Genomic DNA, 12,820 nt, shown 5'->3' with positions numbered 1-12,820 from the left:
ACCAGGGGTGATTTTGCCCCTCAAGGGACATCAGTCAATGTCTGGAGACATTTTTAAAAATTTATTTATTTATTTTGTTTATTTTTGGCTGCGTTGGGTCTTCGTTGCTGCATGCAGGCTTTCTCTAGTTGCGGCGAGCGGGGGCTACTCTTCGTTGTGGTGCACAGGCTTCTCATTGTGGTGCCTTCTCTTGCTGAGGAGCACAGGCTCTAGGGTGGACGGGCTTCAGTAATTGTGGCTCACGGGCTTAGTTGCTCCGCGGCATGTGGGATCTTCCCAGACCAGGGCTTCGAACCCATGTCTCCTGCATTGGCAGACGGATTCTTAACTACTGTGCCACCAGGGAAGCCCCTGGAGACATTTTTGATTGTCACCACTGGCAGCTGGAGGTGGGGGAGGGAGGGTGTTACTGGCATCTAGTGGGTGGAGGCTGGGATGCTTCTAAACATCCTACAGGATATAGGACAGCCCTGCAACAAAAGTTATCCAGTCCAAAGTGCCTCAGAGACAGGCTGAGAAATCCTGTTATAGAGGAAGAAACTAAGGCACAGCACTGACCTTGCCCAGGATCACACAACTCAAAAGGGAGGGCGCCAGGAATGACACCTGGGCAGCCCTACCCTGTGCTATGTTCTCAGCGCTCAACCCAGAGGCAGTTCTGACATCCTGGGAGCAATGAGTATGCCCGCAGGCACAACCATCCGTGTATAAGAGCCGGCCCCTCACTGCAGAGTCGGAGACTTGAAGCAACTTGCTCCAGGCCTTTGTAAGAAGCAAGGCAACTTGGGGCCCAACTCAGACTTCAAAGCCAGAGCATCTCAGTGCTCGCTACGCAGATTCCTTCTCTCCCTGTGCTCCTGGCATTGAGATTTGAGCCAAAACCGTAGTGGACTCTGAGGAAATCAAAGGCCCCTTCATAAAGGCTTTTCCGCCAACTCCAGAGCAAGTGAGTTGAGTGCCCTGAGGCCAGTGGCCTAAACACGGGCTCCCTTTGGGTTCTTTCCTCCTGTGTATCCTCCTTCTCTGGACTGGCTCTCCCCGCCGTTAGAAGACAATCACGGTGGAGGTGGCAGCTTTGCCATTCAACTGAGCTTATTGATCACCCAGCAGCTGACACTTGTAAGGCCCTCCCTGGGCGGCAGAGTTCCCTGCCCCTCAGGAGGAGCAATAAAGGCTCCTTAAAATCGATGGCACCTGCAGGACATACTCTGGGACCGTCAGCAAGCAGCATTTAAACAGCCTATCACAGCATCCTTCGGAGGAAGATCCACACCTGGGCCTTGATGCCTGGCCTTCAGGTTGGTTGTGAAGATTCTCTGGCCTAAGGATGTAAAGAGCCCGGACGCAGCAGGCATTAACAAGCAAGATCTATAGCAGGTGCTGCTGTGAGTCTGACCCTTGACTCCACTGGCAGGGGAAAAATACTGCCCTGGTCCTCTTTACCTTTGTTTCCATGATTCTTCACAGAAACAGCGCAGGCCTAGGGCTTGAGCGATATGGGGCTTGGTCCTGGCCTGGCCATTACCAAGCTGTGAATCCTGGGCTCCCAGAGAACCTTCCGTGAAAGAGCATCCCACAGATGGATTTTTATGGGCACCGGGCGAGATCCTAGATAAAAAGGTTTAAGGACCTGTTCAAAGGTTAGGCCTATTATTACAGCTGTAGAAGTGTGGAAACAGAGGCCAAAGCGTTCACCCACTGCCCTACTTGGGGAAGGACAGGTAGTGATGGGGAAATGGGATAAGGACCAACCTGAGGATTCGCAGCCCAGTGTCTCTGGCTTATTTTATTATTTTATCTTTACTGGAGTATAATTGCTTTACAATCTGGCTTATTTTAGAACCTTGGGTGTTATCCTTGCGACCCAGTCATGTCTCGGTAGTTGATTGCCTTAGTGCCATCCTCAGATTGGAGGTAGACGGGGTGCAACACAGATGCACCCTCTTCTGAGCAAGTCATCAACAAATTGCCCTCTAGGGCAGCTCTGCAGGCAAGGCGGGATTGGTATTGCTATTCTTAGGGGAACTGAGTGCCTCTGTCTTTCAACTCGGTCTTCCTGCGGATCTATCTGTTGCCCATCAGACTTCTGCTGTGAAACGCCCACTACGGGCACTGCACGCTGAAGGGAGCCCCGCCCAACCTGAAATCCCTCCCATTTACCTTTACTGATCACAGGTGACCTTGGGAATCCTGCTCAAAATTAGGGGATCAAAAGTTTGAATGACGTCCCTGTGGTTTGGGTACACTCCAAAACACTGCCTCTATTCATCAAGAACTTGAAATTCTCTGCCATGGTAGTAACAGGGGAAGGTTCTTCTGAGGGGGTTGAAGGATTTCAAATGAAGTTTCTGGAATTGAACATTTTGTATTGTGGGATCAATCATTTGCCTGACTGCCATTCATGGAGCCTCTACTGTGTGCCAGACCCCATGCGAGGCACAGGGGAGACAGTGATGCCTGGAGTCCACAGTGTGATGGGAGAGACACAAACAGGAAACAGTTCAAGAATCTGCAGAGTGCTGTGGAAATTCACAGAGAGGTGGCCCTTCAGTCTGGCACAGCACAGCACGGAGGCAGGTAAAACCTCCTGGAGGAAACAACACATCCCTGCCTAGTTCTTCTAACTACTTAAGGCTGGCTTGCATTTCTCAGGCATTCAAGGAAAAAAAAAAAAGTTTGCATTTCCAAAGCTTGCTTTGTTTCAGTTTTCCCAGCTCTCTGGGCTTCAATAAAACAGTCAAAGAGGAGGGAAGCTGCCACCTCAGCCCAGACTACCCAGGTGTGGAAACTGATTAAACAGCAACTAGCGCCTCAATTAACCCTTGCTCCTGGAGTTGATCATCTCAATGGAAATCCATCCTATAATCTCCCTGTTAAATGAATCCTACAAATAGAAGAGTTTTCAGCCCTGCTGTAGATGCAGCCCTTTCATTTCTCAGCTGCAAATGAGATTGTTGGGACTCTGCCTCAACTGATAAATAACTGAATAATTCAGAAAGGTCCTCAGTCACTTTTTTTTGTTGTTGAGTGATCCTTAGACATCAGCAGTATTGATATATTACCTATTACTAATGAAATTTCAGAGAGGCCCCCCCCTTGGCTGTCACTTAAATTAGCCCCAGTCACACTATCCTATTACTATGTTTTCTGTTGTTGTTAGTAACACTCACGGCTAAAAGTAAATCCCTATTTGTTCATTTTCTCCTTGTCTCCTCCATTAGTTTGTAAACTTCATGAGAGGAGGAACCTCCCCCTCCTCCAACTTAATCCACAGCACTTTTAACTGTAGTGCAGGCAGGGTCGGTGCTCAATAAATATTTGTTGAATGAACTACAACTATTTATTAAGCATTTACTTACTATGTGCTACAATCTTTAAATCTATGATATCACCTGATCCTCATCAACCTTAAGAATTAGGTGCTCTTATTAACCCCCATTTTACAGATAACAAAATTGAGGCTTAGAATGGTTAAGAAATATGCCCCAGGTCACTCATATAAACAGCAGAGGTGCGCTTCAAATCCTCACTGTGATTCCAAAGTTTTTGCTCCTTACCATTATGATAGGGCTACCTTCATGTACATCCTGGTTACTGCTTTGGAGCAGGAATATTCTCACCAAAATCCTATCATTTAACCTAGAGTCTCCAAATGGAAGGGGATTTTCTCTAATGCCATGGACATTCATGAAAGCTTAGTAAGAAAAATGGCCAAGAAGAAACCCTGAAGTGATGCTCAGCAACAAACTGATGTACAACGAACGATGAGAGAGAGAGAGAGAGAGAGAGAGAGAGAGAGAGAGAGAGAGAGAGAGAGAGAGAAAGTAGATGAGAGAAGTTTCTATTTTCTACCAGATCCATGTTTATAAATATTGCCCTATTAAAGTGGTTTCTCTACCTCCCACAAGGAAGATGTCATCACTTAATGACACTGCCCTGGGAACAGGGACATAGATACCAAATGAGAAAGCAATATATAACTCCTGCTACTCTACGAAGCTGAGATCATGTTTTATAAACACCGTAGAAATTTTATCATCCATCTTGGGCTGAGCAAAACCATATTTGCCCAGCACTCTGAGTAATGGATGGGATTAGATGGATTAGGGGTCTTAAATTCCTGGTTGGAATATATTAAAAGTTTAAGAGCCCTATATAGCTGACTCAATGCATGTGCCCATGCTGTATAATTAGCAGGCGCAACAACAATAAATATATACTATATAAGGAAGACCAGCAGGACAAGACTTCGAACCAGCACACTCCCTCCCGTGCGCAGCCACTTCCCACTTAGACTTCAGCTGTATAGATGTAACCTTGCTGGCCTCGGCTTATTTTAGTACAACAAAGGTTTAGGATCTCTCCATTTCTTTCCTAAGCAGTTTATGCTTCCTTCTGAAGTCAGCTTTGAGGCATAAGTAATTCATTGTGCCTCTACTAAACATTCATTTCACTTTGTCTAAAGAGACAATAAATCAGCCTGGTTATTGTTTACTGGGGCCACCCTCAGGTCTTCATGTATAAAAAATGAGCATCCATGTGACTCAGGGGAAGCGAATGGTCACCTGTCTTGCAGGAGAGCTCCCTGGAGACCAAGGAATGTATGGAGGGACACGTTTGCTTAGAACATCCCGGAGATGTGCTGTCTGTCACACAGAGTCCTGCTGTCTTGCATGGCTTAAGAAGAATTGTTTGGGGTGGAGGATGGGAGGGAAGAGGTAAAATTATAGGGTCAAAACCCCATCCAGTTGAAGAAAATCCCAAGGAGTGATGACCCTAGATAAGAAATCTAGGGCCCTTTGGGATAGCCCTTTAGTGGAAGACACCTGTGTTCTAGCAGTTTCTCACGACTCTGCATTTTCAGAGGACCCTGGAGAGGCAGCTGCGCTTAATAGCCTCAGTTTACAGTTAGAAAAGCTGAGAAGTTCCTCCACCTGAGGGGCACCAGTTCTGCATGAAAGGCATGTTTTTGTTTTGCTTTGTTTCTCTGTTACCCATTATCCTCCTTCATTCTAGTCTGGTTTGTAGGGTTATAGGCTTCTGTTTTTTTCCCTCAGGAGTTTTCCCTTCTCTGAGTTCAGTGTGGGCCTCCCCTCAGCCAACAATTCAGAACGCTTCCCCCTGGGCTATGACAGCCACATGGAAATCCCCTGTCCTCCACTTCCTCTCCTGGGGCTGTGTTCCCCATGCTGATGCCACAAACCTGGAGGGTAAACACAATTATCAGCTGTGACTTTTATCAGCTGAGATTCTGGACTGACCTCAACTCTGACCTAAGAGGAGGAAAATTAAAAGGCGAACCTCTTCCTTCCATTCCAGGCCTCTCCTTTTGTCAGTGCTAGAATTAAAAATAAAACCCATGAAAGTCAAAGTCAGCCACACTGGTAGATGCAGACTGTCTTCAAAATGAGGCCTTAGGATGTCCAGTACTCTGCTTGAAAATTGGACCAGTGAAAACAAAGCTGCTGCTTCTCCTCTAGTGGCTAAAAGCTTGAATTCTGGAGCCTGCCTGGGTTCAAATTCCACCTTGTCACTTAATATCTGTGTAATCTTGAGTTAATTATTTAACTGACGGGTACCTCGGTTTCCCCATCTGTGTAATGCGGATAATACTATAGGTACATACAAATTACTTAAGTTAACATATAAAGTGCTAAGATCAGTGCCTGACAAATTGTTAAGTGCTAATTTAAAATTTTAGCTATTATGATTATGTTAAACCACATTTAAATATGACTCCCTTTATGGCATTCCAATACCCACATGGCCTCTTCCACTGACAACTTACTTGCCACTGAATGCTGCCCCCAAAATGGCCTTCCAATCAGATTGCAAGGATGTCTAGCCAAAATACCATTCCAAATAACTGATGGTTTGCTGACTCCTGAAGTTGGAGTCTGGTAGGCAGTTTACTGTTGAATGTATGTCACACCGTAACCTTTCAAAGGAAAAGGTCAAGTGCTTCCCTACCACCTTCTGCACTAAAGCTCTGTCATCCTTCAGAGAAATGCAACTACCTAATGGTTTCTTTCCCGGACTTGACACCATGCCATTGCCCATCCCCCCACTCCTCTTCTCAATAGTGTGGTTTACTGACTGGGTCTTGATTTCTTTCAGGAAAGTCCATAAGGTTGTGCATTTAATATAATACAACGCAAGGTTTTAATCAATTGCTCACTTGGTTGGTGACAGCTTTGAAAGTCAGGCCCTGGGAGCTAGGATGGGTTCCCTTTCTGGGAATGGGATTCAGGAGTCACCAGGTTCCATCACTCTGGGCACAGAGTTAAGAACCCACCAGTACCACTCCCCCTTCCAGGAGAGGGCCTGAAAGGCATGCTTCAATCCAGCAAAGCCCAAGGTGGCGGCACCAAGGTCCTGGGCTTCCTGCTCCCTTCCTCCCATCCCACTTACCCAAGGCTCAGGTCTTAAGAGTTTGGGCCCTCTAGCTACTGCCACTGGAGAGAACCGGGACAGAACCACAGTCGATCTGCCCAGCTCTGGGGAGAGACGCCAACTATAGATCCGTCAAGCAAGGCAGAGAGCGACGGGGCAGTAAGCTTCGCGCCAAGAGAGGTTCAGGGATAGCTTGGTCAAGAGGTTCAATCAGTGAACAGCCCCCAATAGCGACAACACGACGCAGAACATAAAGTAGAAGATCAACCACGACTTTGCCCTCCAAAAGTCAGTCGCTGAAAGAACAATCTCGGGAAAGACCCTTTAATGAACTCCTTCACCCGTAGACCGAAAGCTTTCTCTCAGGTCTTGAATTTCCTTCGTCCCAGGAAATTCACCCCCTGGGTAACCCATGTCCGACTTCTCCCCCACCCCGTCCATGGGTCGCGGGCCCGTGTGCTTACCATTGGCGTTCTTGCCGCAGATGAGATGCTCATAGGGCTGCAGGACGCCCCAGAGCTCGGCGTCATTGTTGATGACCATCTCCAGGGCCTCAGCGGACACCTCGCCGCCTCCGGCCCCTCCGCCGTCGGGGCTCTGGCTGGCCAGCACCCTGGCCCGGATCTCCTCCACCAGATTCTCCATGCAGGCGGTGAGCGAGATGGCCGCGTACTCGTGGATGCGCACGGAGATGCGGGTGTCCACCATCCAGCGGAAGAAGCGGCCAACCGAGAAGGTGAGGCCGCAGCGCGCTGACTTGCCCCGGCGCAGCCCGTCGCCCGCGCTCATGCTGTACAGGGACAGCGCCTTGACGGCGGCCAGCGAGCAGCTCTCGGCCAGTGCCCAGCTGTGCACCAGGCGCACGGCGCTCTGCACCTCGAAGCGGGTGCACTTGGCGTGCAGCACGCTCAGGCGCTGCGCCTCGCGGGCCACACGGATGAGCGCCCGGCGGAGCAGCCCCGCCAGGCGCCTAACCGCCTCGGCGGAGAACAGGGGCTGCCGCCGGCCGCCAGCACCTTTGCGAAGCACCCGGGCCACGTCTCCCTCGGTCCAGGGGAACTCCTCCAGCTCGGGGAGGCGCGGGCAGCGCGAGAAGAGGTCGGCCACTTCGGGGTCCTCGGGCAGCACCGTGTTCACCGTGTCCCAGCTGTTGTGGCGGCTGTTTATGGAGCCGGAGTAGCACCACCAGGCCGCCCCGCGGTGCTGCTGAGCCGAAGAGTTGATTGCCTGCGAGTTGGACTTGGAGGACGAGAGACTGAGCGAGCGGCACGAGTCCCCGGCCCCATACCCGGAGTCCAAGGTCAAGTCCTCCAGCGTCTTCAAGGTGGAGCTGTACGTCCCGGCCATGGGGAGCCTGCCGGGGGCGGCCTCGCCGAGCGAGGGGTGCTCACAACTCCATGCGTCCTTCCCCAAGTGGGCAGAAACAGGCTCTAGTCTCTCCGGGGCGCCCTCTTTCCTCTCGGCGCCGCGAGGCTCGGCGGCCGCATCGCCCGCCCGCCCGCCCGGCGGCCGCGGGAAGGTGGGCGAGATTCGCGGCGGCCGGAGCCCCACGCTCCCGGCGTCTGGACTCGAAGCCGTCACTGAAACGGCCCCCCGCCGCTCCTCCTCAGCACTCCCCCTGGCCCACTTCAACTTCCCTCAAGCAAAGCGTCTATCTTCCGCGGAGAAGGAATCCCGAGAGAACAGGGCGGCGGCAGCAGAAGGAGGCGGCTCCGAGAGCTGTGAGAGTACGAGAACGACCGGCGAGGAAGCGCTCAGGGAAACTTCTGCGCGGCGCAGGCCGCCCGCACGGGCTAGGTACTCTGCCGCCACCGGCATGCAAATAACGCGGGGCAGCCCACCAATCATACGCCGCGACGGGCAGGGGCTGCACCAATGATCTCCCACAGAGGCGGTCACTATGCAGATTTCACTCCACCGCGGGTAAAACCCCTCGCCGGCGGAGGCGGGGCTGGAAGCCGAGGGTCTGGTAGAGCTGATGGGAGGACTGTGGAGGAGGGGGAAGAGAAGGAGAGTGAGTGAGCTTGGAGGTGGGGAGCAGAAACTGGGAAAGGAGGGATCGAAACGTTAGGCTCGGGAGCAGACGAATTAAAGAAAAATGTGAAGGAAAAGCCACTGTGCGCTGCCCCTTCCCGTCGTTCAGCTTTGGGCGTTCGCAGCTCCCTTTCAAGCCCTCTGCTCCTGAACACCGACGCCAGCGAGTTGAGTGTGGGTAGGGAGCAAGGGAGGTGGGGCTGGGGGAGGGGACCCAAACCAGTCGCTCCACCTCTCTACTAAGACTTTCTGCCAAGGCCCTCCCTTCTTCCAGACGAAACTCCAGTGAAGTTGGGGAGGGAGGAGGGACGCCCCTGTTTGCTTCTCTTCGCAGATCCGTCTGGTTTTCTTTACGGTGCTCTCTAAGCTCCAGTCAGAACAATCTCTCCCTAATCTGGCATCTGATAAATGGACGGGCTCCAGGAGGCCTGCGATTCCGCCCCCCCCTTCCACCCCCCGCCACTTGCAATATTACACATGCAGTAGTCTGTGTATTACTCGGGGAGAGGGCTCTAACTGATCAGATTCTCAAGTGTCCGTGTCTTCGCTGTTACAACTGTACAATACCTCTTGCTGTGTTGGATCCTTCCTGTCCGAGGAGCCAGTGTCCGATTGTGTGTATGTGTACGGGGGGTGGGGAGTTGTTACACACGTGTGTAATGGGTGTGCGAAGGTGAGAAACGTCCCTAGCACTGGCCTGCGCTCGGAACACCTGGCTGAATGCACCTCTTCCTAACTATGTGCCCTTGGGTGAGTTATCTCTCCCCTCAGGACTCGCTTTCCTTCCCGGGTAAAATGAGAGCTGACCTCCAAGCAGCACCCTTGTAAACCTGTCTCAGGCGCGTGTTCAGAGGCGGTCAAAGTTCGTTTGGTTCCAGCAGATCCATGCTCGGTCCCACTCCGTCCCGCTGCTGTCCTGTAACTATTCACACACACGTGCACGAATGTGCATATGCCTCCTCCAGTGGAACCGCAAAATCAAGGAGGAGATTGTGAACGCGTTTGCCCCAAGTCAGCCTCCTCCCGCGCTCTTGAATAGCTCCTTTGTGCTGTATCTCACACAGTGCTGACCTTGGGCCGTGAGTTGGATACGAACTAGAAATGTCTGGTTTGTCTCTTTCCTTCTTAAATTAATGGCCCTTTCGCTGTGAAACTCCTTTTTCTTTGGCAGTTTGGCTTGATTTTGCCTTCCTGCGCATCTTTATTTATGCAATACCGCCCCCTCATGGTTAGGGCTGGGAACGGCGTCAAGGATGGAAGTACTCATACGAACGACACAAGTCCGCAGGGACCAAATCAAGAGAGGACACAAGGTGTGACTACATCTTATAGAACAAGTGATGAGAAGTCGAAGTAGGTAAGGAGGTTCAACTTGTCAAAAATGCGAAAATCGGATACAATTTAATATTTATTAAGGGAAATATAATACTAAGGCAAATGTCGCCCTCTAATGGATGTTTACAGGAGAAAAATTCGGCAAAGTTTTTTTGTTTGGGTTTTTTTTTTTTTCTTTTCATTTTGTTGTGTGAATCCTTAAAAAGTAACGAAAATGACAACTGGAAATTTAGGACAGGGGACTTACTGAATGGAAAGGTTATCTAGGAAACTATCTGGAATATTTCTTGGGGGAAAAGAGCAGATGGGATTTATCTTCATATATTGAAGTTACTTGATGACTTGAAGTGTAAAAATAATCAAACATGCCTACAGCCAAATTTCAGAATGCTGTGAATGTTAAATTGCACCACAGGATTGGTTCAGCAAAATTCAGCGGCTGGAAACGCTACTGGACAAACAACTGAGTTCCATTAGTAAATTACAAGGAGAGAGATGGAGAGGAAACCTATACACTGAAAAAGACTTAGAACACATATCAGCCAATCACAATGTGTGGAATTTTTTTGGAATTTGTAGGGGTTTTTTTTAAGTCAATAAATATTTGACCTTATAAAACGATTGGAATATTTGCTATTATGAAATCATTGTTAGTTTTTTGATGTGGTAGTGGTAGTGTAGTTATGTTTATTAAATGTTCTTATCTTTTAGAGACATACTGAAATGTGTCTTTTAATTTTTACCATTAAAATAAAGAAAGAAAAATCTTTATGGAAACATCTGGTAAAGGGGCTAGAAAGTTATGAAAGACAAGACTGTAGATCTCTTGCCTTTGATATATTCCCCAAAGAGTTCTATAGTCTGCTTGAGGACTGGAGGTACAAAATAAACCCAGAGTGTGCTTGTGTTTGTGTTTTGTGTGATGGGGGAGAAAGAAAGAGAGATAGTGATAGAGGACAAAATACACTGAACCCTTTTAAACGTGAACTGAATGATTTCAGTTAATCTTTTGGGAAGTTGGCAAGCCGGATGAAGTACAAAACTTTGGATCAAGGAAAGAATGGACATGGCTTCTTCTGTTTTTTTTTAAATAAATTTATTTATTTTTGGCCGTGTTGGGTTTTTTTGCTGCGTGTGAGCTTTCTCTAGTTGCGGCAAGTGGGGGCTACTCTTCGTTGTGATGCGCAGGCTTCTCACTGTGGTGGCTTCTCTTGTTGCAGAGCACAGGCTCTAGGCATGTGGGCTTCAGTAGTTGTGGCATGGGGTCTCAGTAGCTGTGGCTTGCGGGCTGTAGAGCACAGGCTCAGTAGTTGTGGCACACAGGCTTCATTGCTCCGCGGCATGTGGGATCTTCCTGGACCAGGGCTGGAACCCGTGTCCCCTGAATTGGCAGGCGGATTCCCAACCACTGTGCAACCAGGGAAGTCCTGACATGGCTTCTTACATATACGTGTGTGGTTAATTAAGGCAATCTGGTAGTAATGTGTTTAACCTTAGGAATGCAAATTATATTAGAAGAAGAGAAAGCAGACCCACTTTCTCAACTCAGGCCTGGCCCAAACATAATCTTTGAAGAAAAACAACTGTCATGTGGCTGGACAAGTTAATAAGAACATGATGAAACCATAGCAAATATTGGGAGAATTCCCAGTGGAGTGAGAAATTAAAAACCAGATCTGGGATTGCCTATGCAAAAGTTATGTAAGGCAGGAGCTTGAAATAAAATGTAGAAACTTTATCTTGGGCAAGGTCTCATATTTGTTATACAGTTTCTTACAAAATCAAAAACAATGTGAAGCTCAGAGAACAAAATACTGTAGAATTTATCTTGAAAGAGAAGGGGTTAAAAATCCCAACTATTTAAGTACAGACAGAACTCTCCTATGAGAAAGGTAGGTTATGACCTTGACTTTGGAGAGTGACCAAGTTTTAATTTAGTTTATGGATCATGTTTGGTACATCCTTTCAGCAACATTTATTAAACACCTACTGGGTCTAGAACTGGGCTAAGTACAGTAGAGGTGCATTAGACAAGGTCCCTGCCATAAATAAAAGCATGGCCAATGTGTAGAAATGGGCATATGAGACTAACTCTTCTGCAAAACATGCTTTGTGGAGCTTTTCAAAAACCACTGACCAAGGGCCATTGCCAGGTCATTGACTCACCACACGGATTGATGCATCTAGAGGAGGAATGGTACAATTGCAAGGAAGGAAATACTGTGTGGAATGCCAGGAGAGCTGACAAAGGTGCTGGTAGGTAGACGAGTGTGCCATGGTTAGCAGAACAGCTTTGTAGCTGAATTTCAAGCAGAACACTCAGCTATTGAAAAAGCACCAATGGTGTGGAAACTGTGAGGTAATCCTTCTGTTCCATGTAAACTAAGGTAGCCCATTCCTGACACAGGTATTGTTTTCTGGACCTCGAAACTAAAGAGACATACAGACAAAACAGAAAGAGACCCACAGACATAGAAAACAAACTTATGATTACCAAAGGGGAGAGTGGGGGAGGGATAAATTAGGCTTTTGGAATTAGCATATACACACTACTATATATAAAATAGGTAACCAACAAAGACCTACTGTATAGCACAGGGAACTATACTCAGTATTTTGTAATAAACTATAAAGGAAAGGAATCTGAAAAAGAGTACATCTATCTATCTATCTATATACCTATATATATATGTGTGTGTGTATCTGAATTACTTTGCTGTTCACCTGAAACTAACACAACACTGTAAATCAATGCTACTTCAATTAAAAGATTTTTGCATTCCTGTACATGATAGTGCCAAAGCTTTCCAAATAAAAAGTTCTACTTGTAAAAAATAAAATTAAATAAATAAAAAATAAAGAGACATAACAGTTCATTTGACACAAAAAGCCTCCAAGATGACTAAGGGGAAAAACTACACTTTTCCAGAGAGTGTTCTGCTGAATAGTCTTATGAGATGGTCTGTGAAAAAGGATTCAATAGTTACGTTTGGGAAATTTTGCACTGTGTTTCTCCCTCTACTATATTCATGATGCAATATTTTATTTAAGACTCTGT

The 12,820-nt window shown here is 48.0% G+C and overlaps 1 protein-coding gene across 3 annotated transcripts in view; it reads right to left on the bottom strand.

Annotated features, from left to right (window-relative positions):
- Nucleotides 1-8,185, bottom strand: part of ABTB2 (ankyrin repeat and BTB domain containing 2) — a 182,234-nt gene extending 174,049 nt beyond the window's left edge. For 2 of the 3 annotated variants that reach the window (XM_059069723.2, XM_067038026.1), the window contains exon 1: nt 6,858-8,184. In XM_059069723.2, the coding sequence (XP_058925706.1) occupies nt 6,858-7,740 (883 nt within the window). In that variant the 5' untranslated portion in view covers nt 7,741-8,184. Of the gene's footprint in view, nt 1-6,857 lie in introns of all 3 variants that reach the window. The other variant, XM_067038025.1, reaches the window with a different exon arrangement.
- Nucleotides 8,186-12,820: the final 4,635 nt, after the last annotated feature.

The sequence above is a fragment of the Kogia breviceps genome, chromosome 7 (assembly GCF_026419965.1).
Source record: "Kogia breviceps isolate mKogBre1 chromosome 7, mKogBre1 haplotype 1, whole genome shotgun sequence".
Taxonomy (NCBI): domain Eukaryota; kingdom Metazoa; phylum Chordata; class Mammalia; order Artiodactyla; family Physeteridae; genus Kogia; species Kogia breviceps.
Note: the sequence above shows the minus strand (reverse complement) of the source record. Positions and strands in the feature narration are given on the sequence as shown.